This window comes from Orycteropus afer, unplaced genomic scaffold, assembly GCF_000298275.1.
Source record: "Orycteropus afer afer isolate SDZICR_OR568_19922 unplaced genomic scaffold, OryAfe1.0 scaffold00035, whole genome shotgun sequence".
NCBI lineage: Eukaryota > Metazoa > Chordata > Mammalia > Tubulidentata > Orycteropodidae > Orycteropus > Orycteropus afer.
In genome coordinates, this window is record NW_006921622.1 from 14,998,343 (window position 1) to 15,022,458 (window position 24,116).

A 24,116-nucleotide genomic window follows, 5' to 3' on the forward strand; every position below is an offset into this window, starting at 1 on the left:
ATACAGTGAATCATGAAATAAACCTCATAGATAGCAAAGTTTTTTTTTTTTTTTTAAATGGTACATCAGGGAGAAGGCTATTCAGTTTGTTTAATCATCTTCAATACTGTGTTTTTAAGTTGTCGTTTTAAGTTTTCTTCCTTCAAATATAAGCCTTTCAGCATAGATAGTAATATGAATGTTGATAATATTTATAGTTGGGAATAGCCACAGATAACACAGGCTATGAAGAGTATTTGTTGTTAAATATGTGGGGCTCTGAATCGATATGGAGAAAACACTCTAGAGAGTAAGAAGGCATTTCCAAATCAAAACATTTAACAGTTGTTAATATTGTGATCCTTGTATTATGCACTGGAGAGAAATTTTGAAGCTCTTAATGCTGACTTCAGGGCCCAGAAATTAATGTTTATGTGAAGCAAGTCTATAACGATAATATATTACACTATGGAACTGGAATACAGTACACCAAACTTTAATTGGTTTATACTTGTAAAACCTGATAATAGTACAAAAAGTTTTTCTCTTAAATAAGTGAATAATCACATTATCTTTTAAATATTACCTAAGCATTTTTATTATTTTAAGACTATTTTCACTCTCTTCATAGAATTTTCCTCTTTAAAAAACTTCTGTTCCACTTTTATGTTTTCGATGTTGTTTCCTACATTAAAATTATACTTTAACAATCTGTTATTACTTATTGGCAATATAAATAATTTTATGCTTTTCAATTACACCAATGTCATGTTCTAGTTGTTTCATTTCTTCTTCCAACTTCTGCTTGCGAATCTTCTTTGGTATGGAATCTATGAATACCGAGAGGGATTGGAACTCTTTATGAACCTCTTCCCAGTTCTTTTTCAACCCCTGTAAATAATAAAGAAAACTAAATACTAAAGTCAACTGCAAAAGTAAAGTAAGATGTAAATGGTAAAGAAAACTGTACTGGAAAAGAAAAACTTAAATAGGTAAAGAAAACTGACAAAAATAACTTTTACAAATGATAACGTATTTATCAAGAGCTTGGCCACAACTACAAAAACTCCTGTGCGGAGGCCAAACTCAGCCCTTGATTGTGTGCTCAGTTCCCACTGGGAGTATTTATTTGCTCTGTTTGTAATGTTACTATACTTGTTTTTACCATCAAATACACATTTGCAGAGTTATGAGTAGTATGAAATTCAGCTCACAGCAAATGCTTTGGTTAAAAAGCAAGTTAGAACTGAAATCCCCAAGTGAAAACATTTTTGAACAGAAAACACATTCTTATAAAAATTCTACTTGTTTTCTTTAGAATTTTCTTTTTAAATCATGATCTTCAATCTTCAACAGAGAAATCTGTTACCATATTAAAAAAGTGATTTTGACTTGTATGTCCTTATTTTCTTATACCTATGATGGAGCTATACAAAAATTCTAAAATTCAGTGTTGCAAGTTATGATCTTTATCATTTCAATGTATTATAAAGAACTCTTCCTCCATATAGTTGAGGGATCCATACTTCTTATTAATGTATGCTAGAAATGACTGAATGCCATTAAATATAATGTATATGCTAATCCAATAGTCTAATTAATGTCTTACATTATTGGAAATCAACACATTCAAAATTAGGCATCTCTTAGAAGCAATAAGGGCATTTCCATCTCTGCATAGTTACCATTTCTTAACACAGTAAACTTGGGGCCCTATTGCCACAATAGTCTGAAATTACTAATTGAACTTATACAATGAAACTTTATATATTAGTACTTTTTATAATTCACCAAGGGTGCACACTTCATTTTATTTACACAAAAACAGGAAGCAAACATGCAAGTACAATTTAAAATACTGCTTTGAAAACATGGATCTTGAAAGTGATGGTCATACATTTAAGAGGGAATTAAAAGTGTCTTACATAATAATGCCTTCAAATAAGTCCTCACAGTACAAATTTAATCTTGTATAAACTTTTCAAAGGCAATATGATCTCAATCCACTTAGGTAAAAATGATCATAGAAGAGAGCATACGGTAAGAATAGGTTGCTGGAGAAAAGGACGAAACATTTTGATTTCACATTGAGTGATAGTTTATCAAGGATTTGGGAAAGGAAAAGGTAGATGGAAAAGACATTCAAGTTAAAAAAAAAAGGCGGGGGGAGAGAAAGATGAGGGGTCTGGTTAGCAAAATTGTGTAACATGTTCTTCAAAGTGTATGAGATGTATTCCAAAAGAAGTGCTCAAAAGAATTCTATTTTCCACAGTCTGTCTTTTTGTAAAATGTGAAATACGCTTCTGCAGTGCTCCACAGGGAAGCCTATTGCATAGAGGAACTCTATGTATTTATACACTTTCAAATATCAAAGGTTGTTCATAGCTAGTTGGGCGCTATTTCCATATCACTTGTGGTCACAGAAGCTACATTTTTTCTCTGTATTCTCTTTTGAGGGACAAGTTTACTTTTATCTTCCAGTGTGTGTAATAATGTTTGGATCAAAGTTAACAGCTAGGGAATGAAAACTAAATGTAACTAACATTCCATATTATATTGAAATAACCACCTTGAGGTTTTTGAGACTTTTCTTTTTCCTTTATTTCATCTGAAAATCTTTTATCCATTGCAAGCAATAGCAATTTTCCCTTATTTCTATTTCATAATATTTTTTCCTTCTGTTTTGATGCTGAAATGATATTATTCATTTTGGAATTTTTTCAAATAGGGAGAAATGGTCATAACATAAACAGATGTTTTGAGTTCCATGTTCCTTTTGTACCCTCCGTCCAACCTCTCCCTTCTTGTCCTGCTCTGTGCCTTAGGGTAAGGAGCTCTGGTGGCACTGTGTGGTTAAGCCAATGTGTTGCTAATCAAAAGGGTGGCAGTTCAAACCCACTAACCACTCCACTGAAGAAAGATGGTGCTGTCTGCTTCCATAAAGATTTACCGCTTTGGAAACCCTAGGGGTCACTGTGAGTTTGAGTCAACTCAATGGCAATGGGTTAGGGTGGGGCCTGGGGGTTGATCCTTGTGTGCTGCACCACTCTGGCTCCTTTGTCCTCTGCCTGAGTTCAGTCAATGGAGATACTCATGGGAGGAGACAGAGGTTGGGGTGTTTCTTCTCCCTTTCCCTTGACCCTTTCTGGACTCTAGTTCTGGCTGTATCCCTCTGTGACTATAAGATCTGTCAGAATGTGGAGTAGGGAGAGGGGAAGAAACTGAATTAACAAGAGTGAGAATGAATGGGCCAAGACCAGTACTACCCTCTAGTGAATTAGGGAATTTATTTAATTAGTCCCTTTTCCAGGATCCCAGGAGCTCTGGTGGTACAGTGGGTGAGGCATTTGGCTGCCGACCAGAAGAATAGCGGTTCAAATCCACCAGAGGTTCTGTGGGAGGAAAGATGAGGCAATCTATTTCTGTAAAGATTTACAGCCTAGGAAACCCTATGGGGGTTGTTTTGAGTTGGGATCAACTCAATGGTTTGGGTTTTTCCAGGTTCTAGTTCTCCCCAAGCTCTGGTAACACTGTTATTATCCCCCTGCCCTTCAAGCTAAGGGTGGTAGGGATTCCCATCGTCCTTAGTCCGTGGGTGCCTCAGTGTTCCCTGTTGGTTTCCTTAATGCTGCTTCACTTCTTAAAGAGTTCCTTCATTAAACTCTCTTCAAAATCCCAGCTGAGTGTGCCTTCTCTTTCCTGCTACAGCCTGCCAGGTACAGCTTCCCTCTGTTACCTCCAGGTGTGTATTACATAGTGGGAAAAACACTGGACTGGGAATTTGTAGGTGTGAGTTGTAGTTCCTATTCAGATGCTTGATAATTTTGTGAGCATGAGCAAATTTAAATCAAACTCTAAGTTCACTGACAATAAGCACTATATACATATATATATTTGCTTGCTACATTATCCCCTAGGCTGAGCACAGTGTCTGGAATATACTGGATGTGCAATAAATGAATGAATTGAGGGAATGAACAAATGAGCCCACTTAACATCTCTGCATTTTATATCCTTATCTGTAAATAAGGGGTTTAGAATCATTAGGCCAGATGATGCCTTCCAGGTATAATGGGGTATTTTATGAAGAATGAACAGAATGTGCCCAGCTTGGGGGCATACAACTGTGTTGCCACAGAACTGCAACTCATCATCAGGGAGGGAAGCATGGTTCAGGACTTGTCATGAGTATAGCTAGTGGCTTTGTTGCTATGGCAACCATACTCCCCAGCCAATAAGACATCCAATGGAGGATGTGCTATGGCTGCATCAAAGGCTATGCAATGAAACCCTATAGAGCGCATTAGGAAGCCCAGGGTTGATTATCAACTACAGTCAAATAGGTAAATGAGGGAGGAGCATTTTCTTCTGAAAGAAGTCCTTCCTTCTTTCCCTATTCTTCAACATCATTCAGATATAAAAACCTAGCTTTCACAAAATCATATACTTTCTGAAAATGGTAGAATCCAAAGAAAGGAGAAAGCAGGAGGGAAGGGAGTGGGGAGAGAGAATGAATATGAATGAGAATGAATTAGAGCATTGAGTTAATTAGCTAAAATGGAATGAGTCACAATCTCTCAGTTTTAAGTCACTGCGGAATTGTGTATTACATTCAGAGTGTCGTGTTAACATGTCCAGTCTCTGTTAAGGGTCACCTTCCCTTTATGAATGCTCTGCTTCATCCTCACTGGCCAGCTAGGGCTCCCTGAAAATGCCAATGAAATTCCTACTTCCATGGCTGCCAGCCTTCCTGCCTATCTGCCTCTTTTTCTAGCACTGTATTAGGTACCAGGGATACAGGTGTCAACAAAGAGACAGTTTCTATCCTTAGGCCACTACTGCTGTATGGGATCCCCTCCTACTTGGTCCTTTAATGCCTAGCTAAAGATCTCTATTCTTCAATGGTGATTCATGCCACCTTGGAACGCTTATAAAACTTGTACACACACACAAATATACACATTTACATATACATATGTACATATATAAAGGAGCCCAGGTGGTACAACATTTAAGTGCTCATCTGCTAACCTAGAGGTTGGCATTTTGAACCTACCCAGTGGCTCTGAGGGGAAAGATCTAAGGATCTGCCCCCATAAGGATTATAGCCTACAAAACTTATAGGGCAGTTCTGCTCCATCACATGGGTCTCTATGAGTCAGAATAGTCTTGACGGCACACAACAACAACAATGTATACAGATCACTTCTCATCAACTAAATTACAATGTGCTCTATAGCAGAAGTTGTATCTCGAGCCTTCTTAAATATCCTTAGGGTTGAGCCTAATACTCTATGCATTTAATAGATGTTTATTGATGATTATGATGACACTGATAAAGTGTTAAGAATTTATAACAGCATATGAATATATTTTTTAACAGAAATTAATAGGGTAAAAAGAGTTTTCTGTTTTGAAAAGATTAGAAATGGCTTTGTAGAAAGCTTTTAAAATACCAAAACAAAAGGTAAAGTACTATTTTTACCTCTATAAGAGATAGCTCTATATAACTATGGAATAGTGTATGTGCTTGATAAATACTCTCTAAACATGATGATGGAGCAGTAACTCTGCTCACATCCTCTGCTATTTTAAATGCTTCAGATAAAAATCTAGCTTTAAAAGCACAAATATAAGTATCTTTTTAAATATATTTATATTTATTTAAAAGAAGGAAAATATACAAGAAACATAAAACCTAGTTACTTTAAAATTTGGACATTTGCATTATCAAAACCAAATAGTGTATATATATACAAAAAAATGAAAGAAAATGTTGGTCTAGGGACATTTCAATTATTCTAGAGCTCCATCTAGTGAAAAATAACCAATTTATGGATTTTTTGAAAAATATTAGGACAGAAGAATGAAAATAAAAATGCTATTTTGCCCTACATATGCATAATTGTTGCAGGCGATGTGGGCTTCCTCGCAACACTTCAGGAAATAACAGAATCTCACCGAATTGGAGATAAAATGATGTTCAATAAATCCCTCAAAATAACTTTTTCCTCTCCCTAAAGAGTCAGATTTGCTGTCAGTAGTTGTCACCATAATCAAAGGAGATTTTTCTGATTTCAAGATCAAAATGCTAGCTTTAATAATCAAGGGGAGCGGAAAAGTGGTATACCCCTCAGAGATGTTTCAAAGAGTTACAGATGAATATAAATTATAGAACGTGCACCTGTAGAACTGCCTCCCTTTCTTCATCAGATAGCCTTTTCATGGCTGCCTTTCTAAGGTTTTCCTGCACATAGTTATCATATTCTTCTTGGGCTTTCTTTATTTCCTCATTTCGCTTACATATATATTCAGGTGTGACACCATAATCCTGTAAAGATTTTTAAGAAAAGAAAGGAGTTAATATCCTGAATTCAATCTTAAATAAATATATATACTCCTTGATGAATGTGAGAAAAATAAACCTTACAGATTTAATACGTTTGCTCGAAACACTGCAAATTGATATAATCAAGCAAGGAGCTCTGGTGGCACAGTGTATAAGGCATTTGGCTGCTAACCAGAAGGTCAGTGGTTCAAACCTACCAGCTGCTCTGCAGACAGAAGATGGGGCAATCTACTTCTATAAAGATTTACAGCCTCAGAAACCTAATGGGAGTCGCTCTGAGTCAGAATTGACTTTATGAGCAGTGAGTTTGGTTATTTTGGTTTGAGGGACTAGTTGATTCCAGACTATAAATAGTCTGAGTTATTACTGGGGTGGCTTGTTTTCCTTATTCTTTTCTCAGTGTGTTCCAGTGCCTGTTCCTGGTGAATTGGCCCTTACTTTATCCCTAGAAAAGAAGCCCTGGTGGCACAGTGGTTAAGCACTTGGTTGCTAACCAAAAGGTCTGCCCCATCTTCCTTCCGTGGAGGGGCTAGTGGGTTTGAGCCACCAACCTTCTGATTCGCAGTCAAATGTCTTAGGCACTGTACCACCAGAGCTCCTTTCCAAAAATATTACAGCCTTGGAAGCCAATGGGGAAGTTCCACTCGATCCTAGATGATCACTATGAGTTGGAAACTGACTTGATAGCAGTGGGTTTGAGATTGGTTTTGTTTTACACCTAATAGTTGGCTTTTCTTTATTTCGTTAGGAACTTAGGCTTTAATACTGAATTATCTTGAATTTCTAAGGTCTCTTAGTTTTGTGAAATAACAGAAAACAAATGCTTTCAAGGCTTTACAAAAACAAACCCTTAAAAGATTTAAAAAAACAAAACAAAACAAAACAAAAAAACCAAGCACATCAGCTTTAAGAGAAAGTTGATTTGAAACCTGCATTTTTAGAAATGCAAAGTACATTTTTTAGGCTCCTGGGTGCCTTACAAAAGAGTTCTGGTGGTGTAGTGGGTAAGACATTTGGCTACTAAGCAAAAGGTCAGTGCCCACTATATGCTCCGCAGGAGAAAGATGAGGCAGTTTGCTTCTATAAAGATTTAGTCGATAGCAATACAATCTGCACTGATTCTTTCATAGTAATAAATGTGTTGATATTACTGTCTAAGGGAGCTCTGGTAGCATAGTGCCTAAGGCACTTGAATGCTAACCAGAAGGCTGGTGGTTCAAACCCACCAGCCACTCCTCGGAAGGAAGATGGAGCAATTTACTTCCGTAGCGATACTGCCTCAGAAACCCCAGGAGGGGTCACTATGAGTCGAGTCTGACTCGACGGCACATAACAACAACATTACTGTCTAAAGAAATGGAACTACTCATTGTCCATTCTTCAAAAAATTATTTGAGATTGTAGTTGGTGCCAGGTATAATAATGAGTAAGAAAGGCAAAATTTTGTCCTAATGGAGTTGGCCTTCTATGGAGAGACAGACTCACCAAAATAATAACTATAAAACAACACAAATAATAAGTGCTCTGAAACAAAACAAAGGACGGTAAGAAAGAGAGAAAGCTAGGCACCATTTTAGAGCAGTATATAGGTCAAGGAAGGCCCCCCTAAGAAGGTGGCAATTGAGAGATATGGTAGTCATGAAAACTGCACCAAAATATTCTGATTCTTCTCCTTCTAGAAACATGATAGAACAATACTTTCCTGCTCCCCTTGAAGTAAGATGCACCAACAGGAGTGGAGGTGACCTCTGTCACTTCTGGGTAGAAGCTTTAAGAATTAGAGTATAATTGGCCATGTTCTCTTTCTCTCCACTATAGTGATTGGCAGGAGCTCTGGCAGCATAGTGCCTAAAGCACTTGACTGCTAACCCAAGGGCTGGCAGTTCAAACCCACCAGCACTCCTCGGAAGGAAGGTTGGGCAATCTACTTCCATAGTAATACCGCCTCGGAAACCCAAGGAGGGGTCACTATAAGTCGGATCCGACTGGAAGACAGTGAGTATAGCGATTGGCAACATTTTTGGGTTGCCATGGTCCTGAAGTAAGGATGACAGGAAGCATAGCCTCTAATACCTATCAATAGACATACAACACAAACAAACAATAAAATTTGTTGCTTTAAGTTCTGAAATATTGAGGTTATTGGTTACCACAGAGTATTCTAGCTCATCCTGATGGAAACAAGGGATAGAGATCCTAGACATAAATGTGTTCTGGAAAATTGCAAGGCACTATACAAGTAAACTATAAAGCATAGTATTCTGGTTAGTACAGTGGTTAACAGTCCAGTGCACTTCAGTAACCACCAAGGGCATCATCTCATTACAGTTCATTACAATAACATGTGCATAATGATGATTCTGAGTCATCAATAGAAGATTAAATTATATTTGGCATACTCTAAGAAAGGGAATTGTGTAATACATTTAGGTAAAAAACTGGTATTGCAAATGGGTAAAAGCTTCAGTAATCTGAAATATTCTTATGTGTTGGATCACTGAGGACTCATGTATACTTGTAATACTAACAATTGAATATATTATAATAAACCAAAAACTCACTGTGATCAAGTGGATTCCAACTCATAGCAACCCTGTAGGACAGAGTAGAACTGCCCCATTGAGTTCCCAAAGCTGTAAGTCTTTACCAATGCAGACTGCCACATCTTTCTCCTGTGGAGTGTATGGTGGGTTTTGAACCACAAACATTTCAGTTAGTAGCTGAATGCTTTGAGAACTGGGCCACTAGGGCAATATCCTCCCTTTATGAACTTTTTTAGGTGCCATGTATTGTGTCAAGTGCTCAATATATTTTACATCACTTAATCCTCACTACAACCCTGTGATAAAGCCAATGACCTATTACAGATCACAGAGCTAGAAGCCACAGAGTTAGGATTTGATGTCTTATTACTATTGCTAAACCTCATGCGATCATCATGCTTTACTTTGTTTTTAAAAATTGCCCCTCATAGCATAAATCAGCATATAACATTTGATTTGGAACAAAAGTGAGAGGTTCACTAAAAAAAATATTAAATTTTAAAAATTAAATTGAAATATATTAAATTTAAGGTTTTTTTTTAAATAGCATTGTTCTTAAAAGGATTTGCTATCTCACTTACCAATAATAGATTTTTAAAACCTAACTCAGATAAGTGAAAAGTAAATTGAATAATTATGTCATGAGACCTGATTGATTAGCTAGCAACACCAAGAAGATAATAGGTACCTAGAAAAGTGTCTTTTGAGACTAGCCTCGTATTTTTCTATATCTGAGATGGATATTCCCAAATTTTCTGTTCAAGACAGAAAACGTATTGAAGTGGAAAGATATGCAGTAGGCACACAGGAGAAGGGGTGGGTGGTGAGTGGTAATAATCTAAAGATAGATGATAGTGTAGGAATAATGGTTAGGAGATGCTTTAAAGGTCCAGAAGAGTACAACATCTTCTTTTCCCCGCCTATGAGAAAAGGACTATGCACAGCCTTTAGGGGCTACAGAAGGAGGGAGTATTCTCTAGAGAAGCATCAGGTAACTTTATCAGCATGTGCTGCCATCTCCTAAATCCCTGCTAAAATTCTTTCAGGGTGATTTCAGTCTTGGGTTTCCTGTCTTCCTTTTGAACAGGGATTGGATCTATCATGGTTGATGGTCATCTACCTCAATCCAAGCCCCTTATACGTTACTATTGCAATTTCTTTTTTCTTTCCCCTCTCTCCTTCATTCCTTCCTTCTTCCCATTACATCTTCCTTTCTTTCTTGCTATAACTTATTATTTAGGATTTTACACTCATATTTACCACATGTCTTTCAAGCATTTTTAAGCTCTGTAAGTATACAAAATTAAATAGAATTTGTATAGTTTTCTTTGGTAAGTTTTGCTTTTAAAGATCCTCTATATTCAAACCATTTAGCTCATCAAACTCTATAATTTTCCTCAATGAAATCACATGTCTATTGGAAAAATATCCTTTTCAGACAGAAATGAGGACCTAATTTTCTTTAATGTCCAAAAGGACCAGATTACTGTACAGTCTTAAGGCCTGCTTTACCCTAAATGAAAAACAAATGGATATATTCAAGTTAGAATAGTAACGTGAGTTATCTATAACTACACTGATGAGGATGAATGGCTCCAAAGTTGTATTCCTCTTTATCTCTCTCATTTTGCTACCAAGTTACTACAATCTAATGACTAAATCTGAGGCTCTTCTGAAAGGTTATTCTTTCTAGATTTGCAGTAGTCATTGTGCTTTTAGTGACATTTCTACCTGACCAAAAATATTTTCAGAGAATGTTATAATTGTTAAAGATATTAATAGCTTAAATTAAGAAGGATAATTATACCTTTCATCTGTTGAACTATTTGACATTGTCCACTCCATATAGTGTGCACTCCATTTCATTACCTTAGATTTGGACCATACATAGATTGCAGAGGAATGTGACCAAGCCATTTAGATAATCTGTCCAGTGAGAGCAGCATTCATGACAACATAGACAATCATTATCAACACCTTATTTCAACTATTTAAATCTTAGGTTTGTCATTAATATATCACAGGTTACCTTTTTATTGATGAACTTTGGAACTAGTCCTGAAGGTTCAAGATCATGCTTGTCTCCAGTTCTTTTGTCAACATAAACTGGTTTAGGCTTTTTTGCCACTCCCATAATGACATCAGCTGCATTAGTATTTATAAAATTTTTTCCACTCTGTATTCCCATGACAGGATGTTCACTCCTCGGTGGCACGGGAGGCTTTCTGGGCTCCTTCCAATCAAACTTTTTTTCTGTTAAGCATAACATTTCATTGGTAATACAAAAACTATAAAAATGCTACTCATACTTTTTACTATATTCAGATACATTATCATTTATCTATTTCAGTTTTACCACGCTATTCAAATATTCAAGGGTAACCAGTAATCATAAAAAAAAAAATTAAGTGCTGCATAATCAATATGTTGAAAGGCAATACAGAAGAACAGTATTAAAATCTAAGGTAGAAGGATAAGCACCTCAAATCATATGCTATTAATACATTTTCAATGGTTGTTATGAAAATACTTTCCTATAAAGATTTCAACAACAAATGGTCAGCTTCCCTATTTAAGTAAGTTTAGAAGTAGAGAATGTGATATAAAATGAGACCAAAGAGTGATTAAATATCCACCAAACAGACTTTCTTTTTGATGGTGCAAGCATCTTGAACTACATCTTGGCTATCTGAGAAAGCCCCACCTCCAACACCACATACCTTACCATCTTATTCCCTAGTCATGGGTCTATATTTACAAGTAATTTTATGAACAATTCTGAACCCCAAAGATAATCTCTGATTGATGGGCAAGACTTCTCTGAATCTAAACCTCAAGAGTTAAAAAATACAAGTTACGACCAGCTGGTTCGGAAGGAAGATGGGGCAATCTACTTCCATAGTGATACTGCCTCAGAAACCCAAGGAGGGGTCTCTATGAGTCGGGTCCGACTCGACGGCACATAACAACAACACCACCACCAGTTGGTTAAGGAATTATCAGGCCCACTTTTGGCATAAGTGTGGACTCTCGTTCTCCCAGATTTCTAAAAAAATTTTTTGGGGGCTGTCAAGTCTATTTTTAACTCACAGCAAACCTCATATGACAGTTTTCTAGGCTGTAATCTTTACAAGGACAGATCCCTAGGTCTTTCTCCAATAGAGCCTCCAGGTGAGTTTGAACTGCCAACCTTCTCAGCAGCTTAGCACTTAACCATCATTAACCATTTAGGCTCTTAAGTTAGGACTATAAATGAGTTAGATATAATATAGGAGATGTCATGAATGAGTGGTAGACAGAGCCCATTTCCTGAGTGTGTGACCTGAGTAGCAGGGATGCACAATTTGATTTAGTGTTCTGCTTTTGCTATCCTGAAATGCTTAATAATTTATCAAGGAGCCTCACATTTTCAATTGGCACTGGGCCTCAAAAATTATGTAGTTAATCCTTATCAGTAAAGCATATGAATATCAGGAAAAGAAGGCTGTCAGGAAAATAAAGAGTGGATGAAATGGGGATCTCTTGCAGGTATTCATGGAAGCAGATTTCCCCCGTCCTAGCTATGGCTTTCCTGATGTCTTAATAATGAGTATCAGTAGAGGTATTTGTCTCTTTTTTAAAAGTTGGCTTTTTTGTATCTGCTTACATCAAGGAAATAATGCAACATTTCAAGTCCAGCTAGGGTATACATTTTGATAAAAGTAAAAATACTCCCTCTGGCAACATTTCATGTCTCACATAACCTATATTCCATGACAAAGGGGAGGACTTTATCAAAAGAGATGGGAGAAGCAAGTCTGAAAGTCCTTTCTCCTAGTCACCTGTTTGGGTTAGCTCTCGTGCCACTCTAACAGACATTACTACAAATGGGATAGCTTTAACAAACTGGAGTTTATTCTCTTACAGTTTCGAAGGCTAGAAGTCTGAGTTCAAAGTGCCAGGCTCTGGGGGCTGGGTGAAAGCCCCTTGACCTTGGGCTTCAGCTCTGCCTCTTGCTCCTGGCCCACTGAAGCTGGAGGCTTTCTTTAATCAGGCAGCTGATGGCTGCTGAGGCTGACAAGTCCACAAGAGCCAAAATATGACCTTGATTACATCCCTCCTGAATTCAGAGACCATCTAAAGAATAGATTTGACGCATTGAACACCAGTGACCAAAAACCAGAACAACTGTGGGAGGACATCAAGAAAATCATCCATGACGAAAGCAAGAGGTCATTAAAAAGACAAGCAAGGAAGAAAAGACCAAAATGGATGTCAGAAGAGACTCTGAAACTTGCCCTTGAATGGAAAGTAGCTAAAGTAAATGGAAAAATGACAAAAGAGTTGAATAGAAGATCTCAAAGAGCAGATCGAGCAGACAAAGCCAGTTACTATAATGAAATGTGCAAAGACCTGGAGTTAGAAAACCAAAGGGAAAAAACACACTCAGCATTTCTCACTCAAAATTGAAAAGGCACAGTCCCAATATTACCAAACCACATGGCAGGCCATTGATTCAAGTCCATTAACAGTCTCAAGATCCACAGACAACATGGCAGGCTGCTGAATAAAGATTCAACTACAAGCAGGATTCAAATGTGCCAAAACCTACAGACCATTCCCAAAGCTTCTCCTTATATAGGGGACCACATCCTTAAAGCAGCTACTCAGCTGCTCACAGCAAATTCCACCATGAAGTTGACTGTCAGTCTCATCAGGGGGAATAACTACCACCAGCTTGCTACCCAGGCACTTAAAACCAGGCCCAGCCAAGTTGACACATAACCATAAATACCACTCCAACCAAATTCTACTTATTTGAGGCAAAGCAGCTATCATGTGTGCACATTTAACAATATAATTTTAGTTAAATTACTTAACATTTCTATAAAAAGAATGATAAAACTTACTGGGTGGTAGAGTTTTCTCCTTTGAATGTTTCTTTAGGAAATCCTTTGGAGAAGGTACTTCAACTTTTGCTGGTCCCATAGTTTTCATTGCAGTTTTAGTTTTTTGAATATCATCTTTCACAGCTGTCTTAAAAACTGATGTGTACCTAAAATTAAAAAAAAAAAAAAGTTGTAGCAATCATCTTTCTAGTACAAATTATTTAAGTTTAACAAACGGTATAATTATCAGAACCCTGTCCATCAGCTCAGGCAAGCTAGATGGAAGCTCTGCCCTGAAATATTTACCAGGGTAAAGTTGTTCATCAAAAACCAAAACCAGACCCTCTGCCATTGAGTTCATAATATTTACTACTATCCTTTGAAAATGTGTAATATCAACAGTGATGTCACCTCTCTTAGTCTTGATGCAGGTGATTTATGTTCTCTCTCTCTTTTAATGCTGATCAGTCTTAGTGACTTGTTGTTGTTGTTGTTATGTGCCATCGAATCGGCCCCGACTCATAGCGACCCCTCCTTGGGTTTCCGAGGCAGTATCACTACGGAAGTAGGATTGCCCAACCTTCCTTCCGAGGAGTGGCTGGTGGGTTTGAACCGCCAGCCTTCTGGTTAGCAGTCAAGTGATTTAGCCACTATGCTACCAGAGCTCCCGACTAGTGACTAGTATTTACTAATTTTATTGATCTTCTTAAAGAACCAGGTTTCTCTGATCTTCTGTAATGTTTGTGTATTTTACATTTCATTAATTTCTGCTCTGATGTTTACTACTTTTTCTCTTTACATTGGGTTTAATTTGCTTTTCAAGATGTAAACTTACATATTTCATTTTAAACTTTTCTGTTTGTTGTTGTTGTTGTTGTTAGGTGCTATGGAGTCATCTCTGACTCATAGCGACCCTATGCACAGCAGAATGAAACACTGCCCAGTCCTGTGACAGCCTCATGATCCTGGCTATACCTGAGCCCATCACTGCAGCCACTATGTCTATCCATCCCATTGAGGGCCTTCCCCTTCTTCATTGACCCTCTACTTTACCAAGGATGATATCCTTCTCCAGGGAATGATTCCTTTTGACAACATGACCAAAGTAGGTGAGACAAAGTCTGGCCATTCTTGCTTCCAATGAGCATTCTGGCTCACTTCCTCCAGGATAGATTTGTTAGTCCTCTTAGCAGACCATGCTACTCTTAGCATTCTTCTCCAATGCCAGAACTCAAAAGCATCAACTCTTTTTCAGTCTTCCTTATTCAATGTCCAGCTCTCACATGCATAAGGGGCAACTGAAAATACCATGGCTTGGATTGTTGTTGTTGTTATGTGCCATTGAGTCAGACCCAACTCATAGTGACCCCTCCTTAGGTTTGGGTTAGGTGCACCTTAGTCTTCAATGAGACATCTTTGCTCTTCATCACTTGAAAGAGGTCCTTTGCAGCAGATTTGCCCAATGCAATACTTTGATGTCTTGACTGCTGCTTCCATTGGTGTTGATTGTAAAGCCAAGTAATATGAAGTCCTTGACAACTTCAATCTTTTCTCCATCCACCATGAAGCTGATTTTTGTTTTCTTTATATTAAGGTGTAGTCCATACTGCAGACTGTAGTCTTTAATCTTCATCAGTAAGTGTTTCAAGTCATTCTCATTTTCAGCAAGCAAAACTGTGCCATCTGCATATTGCAAGTTGTTAATGAGTCTTCCACCAATCCTGATGCCACATTCTTCTTCATATAATCCAGCTTCTTGGATTATTTGCTCAGCTACAAGTTGAATAAGTATGGTGAAAGGATACAAACTTGGCACACTCTCTTCTTGATTTTGAATCATGCAGTATCCCCTTATTCTGTTTGAATGACAGCCTCCTGATTAGATTCCTCATGAGTACAATCAGGTGTTCTGGAATTCTTATTCTTCTCAATATTATCCACAATTTGTTATGATTCTCACAATCTAATGCTTTTGTATAGTCAATAAAACACAGGTAAACATCTTTCTGGTATTCTTTGCTTTCAGCTAAGATCCATCTGACATCAGCAATGATATCCCTCATTCCATGTCCTCTTCTGAATCCAGCTTGCATTTCTGGCAGTTCTCTGTTAATGTACTACTGCAACCATTTTTAAATTATCTTCAGTAAGATTTTACTTGCATGTGATATTAATGATATTGTTTGATAATTTCCACATTCTGTGGAATCACCTTTCTTTGTAATGGGTACAAATATGAATATCTTCCAGTCAGTTGGTCAGGTAGCTGTCTTCCAAATCTCTTAGCACAGCCAAGTGAGTGCCTCCAGTGGGGCATCAATTTGTTGAAACATCTCAATGGGTATTCCACCAATTCCTGGAGCCTTGTTCTTCTCCAATTCCTTCAGTGCATCTTCTACCTCTTCCTTCAATACCATTGTTTTTTGATCATATGCCACCTCCTGAAGTGGATGAACATCGACCAATTCTTTTTGGTACAGTGACTCTGTGTATTCCATCTTCTTTTGATGCTTCCCGCATCATTCAATATTTTGCCCATAGAATCTTTCAATATCGCAACTCGGGGCTTGAATTTTTTTCCTCAGTTCTTTCAGCTTGAGAAGCTGAGTGAGTTCTTCACTTTTGGTTTTCTAACTCCAGGTCATTGCACATTTCATTAAAGTAATTGGCTTTATCTGCTCGAGCTGCTCATTGAAATCTTCTGTTCAACTCTTTTATCTTGTCATTTTTCCATTTGCTTTAGCTACTCTCCATTCAAGAGCAAGTTTCAGAGTCTCTTCTGACATCCATTTTGGTCTTTTCCTCCATGCTTGTCTTTTTAATGACCTCTTGTTTTCTTCATGGATGATCTTCTTGATGTCATTCCACAGTTCTTCTGGTTTTCGGTCACTGGTGTTCAATGTGTCAAATCTATTCTTTAGATGGTCTCTGAATTCAGGAGGGATGTAATCAAAGTCATATTTTGGCTCTTGTGAACTTGTTTTAATTGCCTTCATCTTCAACTTGAACATGCACATGAGCAGTTGATGGTCTGTTCCACAATCAGCTCCTGGCCTTGTTTTGGCTGAAGATATTCAGCTTTTCCATCACCTCTTGCCACTGATGTAGTCAATCTGATTCCTGTGTATTCCATCTGGTGAAGTCCACGTGTATAGTCATTGCTTATGTTGTTGAAAAAAAGGTATTTGCAATGAATAAGTCATTGGTCTTGCAAATTTCTATCATGTCATCTCCAGTGTTATTTCTATCACCAAGGCCATGTTTTCCCAACTACCAGTGATTCTTCTTTGTTTCCAACTTTTGCATTCCAGTCATTAGTGATAATCAACACATCTTTATTGCATGTTCAGTCAATTTCAGACTGCAGAAAAGTTGGTAGAAATCTTCAATATCCTCAACTTTGGCTGTAGTGGTTGATGCATAAATTTGGATAATAGTATTAACTGGTCTTCCTTGTAGGTGTATGGATATTATCCTATCCCTGACAGTGTTGTACTTCAGGACAGATCTTGAAACATTCTTTGTGACAATGAATGCCACACCATTCCACTTCCATTTGTCATTCCTGGCATAGTAGACCATATGGTTGTCTGGTTCAAAATGGCCAAAACCAGTCCATTTCAGCTCATTAATGCCTGTTGTTGTTGTTGTTGTTGTTGTTATGTGCCGTTGAGTCGGCCCCGACTCATAGCGACCCCTCCTTGGGTTTCCGAGGCAGTATCACTACGGAAGTAGGATTGCCCAACCTTCCTTCCGAGGAGTGGCTGGTGGGTTTGAACCGCCAGCCTTCTGGTTAGCTCTGGTAGCATAGTGGCTAAGACACTTGCCTGCTAACCAGACGACTATGAGTCAGGTATGACTCGACGGCACATACAACAACATTAATGCCTAGGATATTGATTTTTATGCGTTCCATTTCATTTCTGACAACTTCTAGTATTCCTAGATTCATACTTTGTAATTCCATGTTCCAATTATTAATGGATGTTTGCATCTGTTTCTGCTTATTTTGAGTCATGCCACATCAGCCAATGGAGGTCCCCAAAGATTTACTCTATCCATATCATTAAGGTCTCCTCTACTCTGAGAATTTAGCTCTTCCCCAAATTTTTAGTGCCTTCTGACCTGATGGGCTCACCTTCTGGCACTATGTTGGACAATGTTTCAGGGCTGTTCATAAAATTTTCCAGTAATATATCAGAGTGTTTCACTCCTATTCATAAACTTTTTTTATATACATGTTTAAATCTGAAAACATTTCACCCTAGCTTCTTCCCACAAGTTTGGCATGCTATGATTTTAACTCAGCTCAAATACCTGTTTAATTCCCTTTTAATTTTCTTGACTTAGAAGAATGTTTACATACACATTTAGTTTCCAAGTATTTGAGGATTTTCCAGATAATTTCATAATTGATTTCTAATTTATTTCCATAGTGATTAAAGAACAGACTTCATATTATTTCAGTCTTTTTGCATTTTGTTGCTTGTTTTATGGCACAAAATTTAGTATCTTGGTCAATGTTCTGTATACACTTGAAAAGAAAATGTAATCTGTGTGGTGACTGAAGTGTTCTATAATGACAATTAGGTCAAATTGGTTGATAGAATTTTCCACGTGTTCAAAGTCTTTATTGACTTTCTGTCTACTTATCCCATTAATTATTGAAAGAGAGATGTTGAAATCTGACTATAATTGTGACTTGTTTATTTCTTCTTTTAGTTCTATTGTTTTTTGCCTCATACATTTTGAAGTTCTGTTTGTAGGGAGACAGCATTCAGGATTATTACATCTTCTTGAAAGACTGACCTTTTCATCATTATGTAATATTACTAATCCCTCTTAATATTTTGCATTCTAAAATCTCCTTTGCCTGATATTATTATAGCCACTCCAGCATTCCTTTGATTTGTAGCCCCATAATATATTTTTTCCCATTCTTAGACTTTTTACTTACCTGTAGCTTTACAGACACATAGAATGTTTATGTAGACAGCCTAGAATATTTATCCAATTTAACAATCTATTTGGTGTGTTTAGACCATTCACATTTAATGTGACCTTTTTTACATTTGTGTTTAAATTTGCCACATTGCTATTGTTTTCTATATATTCCATTATTCATCTTTGCTCTTTTTATCTTGTCTTGCTTATCTTCTTTGTTTCATTTTTATGGAAACTCTAGGGTTTACAGTATATATGTTTAACTTACCAGAGTCAACCATCAATTAATATTATACTCCTTCACATATAGTATAAGAATTTGAAAAAGAATACTTCCATCTGCCCTTCTCCACCTTTGTTCTGTTGTTGTTGTCGTTACGTGCTGTTGAGTCGGACCCGACTCACAAGCGACCCGTCCTTGGGTTTCTGAGGCAGTATCACTATGGAAGTAGATTGTCCAACCTTCCTTCCAAGGAGTGGCTGGTGGGTTTGAACTGCCAACCCTCTGGTTAGCAGTCAAATGCCTTAGGCACTATGCCACCAGAGCTCCTCCATTTGTTCTAGTGTTATAATAATTGTACTGCTTTATGTGTTATAAAACTCAAAATTCATTGTTACTGTTTCTGTTGTTAGATGCTATCAAGTCAGTTCCAACTCACAGCAAACCTATGTACAACAGAACAAAATACTGCCCAGCCCAGAGTCATTCTCACAATTATTGTTGTTTGAGCCCACTATTGCAGCCACTGTGTCAACCCATCTCATGGAGGATCTTCATCTTTTTCACTGACCCTCTATTTTACCAACCATGACCTCTTTCTCTAGGGACTGGTCTCTCCTGATAACATGTCCAAATTACATGAGACAAAGTCTTGCCATTCTCACTTCCAAGAAGCATTCTGGCTATACTTTGTCTAAGACAGATTTGTTCCTTCTTCTGGTAGTCCATGTACATTCAATATAGTTGGTCAACACCACAATTCAAAGGCATCAATTCTTCAGTTTCCTTATTTATTGTCCAGCTTTCATATGCATATGAGACAAGTGAAAATACCATGGCTTCGGTCAGTCACACCTTAGTACTCAAATGTTTTTAACACTAGAAAGAGGTTTTTGCAGCAGATTTGCCCAGTGCAATACATCATATGATTTCTTGACTGCTGCTTCCATGGGTGTTGATTGTGGATGCATGTAAAATTAAATCCTTGTCAACTTCAATCTTTTCTCCGTTTATTATGATGTTGCTTATTGGTCCAGTTGTGAGTGTTTTTGTTTGCTTTATGTTGAGGTGTAATCCATACTGAAGTCTTTGATCATCTTCAGTAAGTGCTTCAAGTCCTCTTTGTTTTCAGCAAGTAAGGTCATGTCATCTGCTGTTGCAGGTTTTTAATAAGTCCTCCTCCAATCCTGATATCCTATCACTCGTCTGTCAGTTTGTCATACTGTGGTGACTTGCATGTTGCTGTGAGGCTGGAGGCTACACCACCAGTATTTCAAACACCAGCGGGGTCACCCAGGTGGACAGGTTTCAGCAAAGCTTCCGGACTAAGACACACTTGGAAGAAGGAAGGAGCCATCCACTTCTCAAAGAATTGGCCAGTGAAAACCTTAGTAACAGCAGTGACACACTGTCTGATATATTACTGGAAAACCTTATAAGTAGCCTTAAAACACTGTTGGACATAGTGCTGGAAGATGAGCCCGTCAGGTCAGAAGCACTAAAAATATGACTGGGGAAGAGCTGAGCTGCCTCCTCAGAGTGGAGTCAACCTTAATGATATGGATGGAGTAAAGCTTTGGGGACCTCCATTTGCTGATACGGCATGACTCAAAAGGAGAAGAAACAGCTGCAAACATCCACTGATAATCAGAACATGGAATGTATGAAGTATGAATCTAGGAAAACTCGAAGTTGTCAAAAATGAAATGGAACGCATAAAGATTGCTATCCTAGGCATTAGTAAGCTGAAATGGACTGGTTTTGGCCATTTTGAACCAGACTACTATATGATCTACTATGCTGGGAATGACAAATTGAAAAGGAAGAGTGTGGCATTCATTGTCACAAAGAGTGTTTCAAGATCTGTCATGAAGTACAGCTCTGTCAGTAATAGGATATTATCCATACACCTACAAGGAAGACAACTTAATACTTCATTATTCAAATTTATGCACCAACCACCAAAGGCAAAGATGAGGAAATTGAAGATATTTACCAACTTCTGCGTCTGAAATTGACCAAACATGCAATAAATATGTGTTGGTTATCACTGGTGATTGTCATGCAAAAATTGGAAACAAAGAAGAATCACCAGTATTTAAAAAATATGGTCTTGGTAACAGAAATAACACTGGAGATGGCATGATATAATTTTGTAAGACCAACGACTTATTCATTGCAAATACCTTTTTTCAACAACACAAATGGCGGCTATATACATGGATTTTGCCAGATGGAGTACACAGGTATCAGATACACTACATCTGTGGAAAGAAGCAATGGAGCAGCTCAATATCTTCAGCCAAAACAAGGCCAGGAGCTGATTGTGGAAAAGACCATCAACTGCTCAACTTCAACTTGAAGATGAAGACAATTAAAACAAGTCCATGAGAGCCAAAATATGATCTTGAATATATCCTTCCTGAATTTAGAGACCATCTAAAGAATAGATTTGATGCACTGAACACCAATGACCAAAAACCAGAAGAATTTTGGGATGACATCAAGAACATCATCCATAAAGAAAGCAAGACGTCACTAAAAAGGTGAGAAAAGAAAAAAAGACCAAAATGGATAACTGAAGAGACTCTGAAACTTGCCCTTGAGTGGAGAGTAGCTAAAGCAAATGGAAGAATCAACAAAATAAAAAAGCTGAAGAGAAGATTTCAAAGAGCAGCTCAAGAAGATAAAGTCAATTATTATAATGAAATGTGCAAAGACCTGGAGTTAGAAAACCAAAAGGGAAGAATACACTTGGTATTTCTCAAACTTAAAGAAGAGAAAAAATTTCAAGCACCGAGTTGTAATATTGAAAGATTCTATGGGTAAAATATTGAATGATGCAGGGAACATCAAAAGAAGATGCAAGGAATACACAGAGTCACTGTACTAAAAAGAACTGGTTGATGTTCACCTATTTCAGGAGGTGGCACACGATCAAGAACAAATGGTATAAAAAGGAAGAAGTAGAAGCTGCACTGAAGGAATTGGCAAAGAACAAAGTTCCAAGAATTGATGGAATACCCACTGATGTGTTTCAACAAACAGATGCTGTGCTGGAGGCACTCACTCGTCTATGCCAAGAAATTTGGAAGAGAGCTACCTGGCCAACTGACTGGAAGAGATCCTTATTTGTACCCATTCCAAAGAAATGTGATTCCACAGAATGTGGAAATTATTGAACAATATCATTAATATCACACACAAGTAAAATCTTGCTGCAGATAATTCAGACAGTTGCATCAGTGTATTGACAGAGAACTTCCAAACATGCAAGCTAGATTCAGAAGAGGATGTGGAATGAGAGATATCATTGCTGATGTCAGATGGATCTTGGCTGAAAGCAAAGAATACCAGAAAGATGTTTACTGCAGAACACCCAACCCAGGGCGATGCACCCACATACTCTTTGGAGATACACCCCTTAGAGCAATGGGCTATGGGGCACCAGAGGGGCAGCATTCACATGGAGGAAAAGATGGACAGATAGGAGTGTATAACTAAGAAGGGCACGGGGAGAGGTGTCACAGGGAAGAGAGAGGAGGAGAGTGGGTTAGGGTTAGGAATGGTAATCGGGGAGTGAAACCAAATGTACACAAACTGTTGAATATAAAACAAATTCTCTCTAAATTTGCACCCAAAGCACAATTAAAAAAAAAAAAAAAAAAGGAGAGAAAGAAAGATGTTTACCTGTGTTTTATTGACCATGCAAAAGCATTCATTTTGTGGATCATAACAAATTATGGATAACACTGAGAAAAATGGGAATTCCAGAACACTTAATTGTGCTCATGAGGAACCTGTACATAGACCAGGAGACTGTCGTTTGAACAGAACAAAGGGATACTGCATGGTTTTAAATCAGGAAGGGAGTGTGTAAGTGCTGTATCCTTTCACCATACTTATTCAATCTGTGTGCTGAGCAAATGATCCGAGAAACTAGATGAGGAAGAGCATAACATAAGGATTGGCAGAAGAGTCATTAACAACCTGCAATATGCAGATGACACAACCTTGCTTGCTGAAAGTGAGGATGCACTTACTGATGAAGATTAAAGACTACAGTCTGCAGTATGGATTACATCTCAACATAAAGAGAATGAAAATCCTTACAACTGGACCAATAAGCAGCATGACAATAAATGGAGAAAAGATTGAAGTTGTCAAAGATTTCATATTACTTGGTTCCACAATCAACACCAATGGAAGCAGTCGTCAAGACATCAGACATATTGCACTGAGCAAATCTGCTCCAAAACACCTCTTTAAAGTGCTGCAGAGCAAAGACGTCTCTTTGAAGACTAAGGTGGTGCCTAACCCAAGCCATGATATTTTCAATCACCTCATATGCATGTGAAAGCTGTACAATGAATAAGGAAGACCAAAGAAGAGTTGATACTTTTGAGTTGTGGTGTTGGCGAAGAATACTGAAAGTACCATGGACTGCCAGAAGAACTAACAAATCTGTCCTGGAAGAAGTGCAGCTGGAATGCTCCTTTGAGGCACGAATGGCCAGACTTTGTTTGACCTATTTTGGTCATGTTGTCAGAAGGGATGAGGAGAAGGATATCATGCTTGGTAAAGTGGAGTGTCAATGAAAAAGGGGAAGGCCCTTGATGAGATCGATTGACACAGTGGCTGCGATGATGCGCTCAGGTATAGCAAGGATTGTGAGGGTGGCACAGGATCAGGAAGTGTTTCGTTCTGTTGTACATAGGGTTGCTATGAGTCACAGTCAACTCAATAGCACCTAACAACAACAACAACAACAATCCTGATACCACATTCTCCTTCACATACTCCAATCCTCAGATTATTTGCTCAGCATACAGACTAAGTAAATATAGTGAAAGGATGCAATGCTGACACATACCTTTCCTGATTATAGACCAAGTAGTACCCTCTGGTTCTGTTCGAACAACTGTTTTGGTTTATATACAGGTTCTGCATGAGCATAATTAAGTGTTATGGAATTCCCATTCTTTACAATGTTATCCATAATTTGTTATAATCCATATAATAGAATGCCTTTGCAACCCAGCCATTTCATTACTAGGTATATATCCTAAAGAAGTGAGAGCCATGACAAGAACAGACATATACATACCCATGTTCATCGCAGCATTATTTACAATAGCCAAAATATAGAAACAACCTAGGTGTCCATCAACTGAGGAATGGATAACCAAACTATGGTACATACACACAACAGA

General features: G+C 37.8%; 1 protein-coding gene across 1 annotated transcript in view; it reads right to left on the reverse strand.

Moving 5' to 3' along the window:
• Positions 1 to 696: 696 nt before the first annotated feature.
• Positions 697 to 24,116, reverse strand: part of ENKUR (enkurin, TRPC channel interacting protein) — a 30,958-nt gene continuing 7,538 nt past the window's right edge. Inside the window, exons 2-5 of the mRNA XM_007936414.1 lie at positions 13,761 to 13,906; positions 10,901 to 11,124; positions 6,164 to 6,310; positions 697 to 870 (exon numbers count right to left, since the gene is read on the reverse strand). Of these exons, the coding sequence (XP_007934605.1) occupies positions 697 to 870; positions 6,164 to 6,310; positions 10,901 to 11,124; positions 13,761 to 13,906 (691 nt within the window). The remainder of the gene's footprint in view (positions 871 to 6,163; positions 6,311 to 10,900; positions 11,125 to 13,760; positions 13,907 to 24,116) is intronic.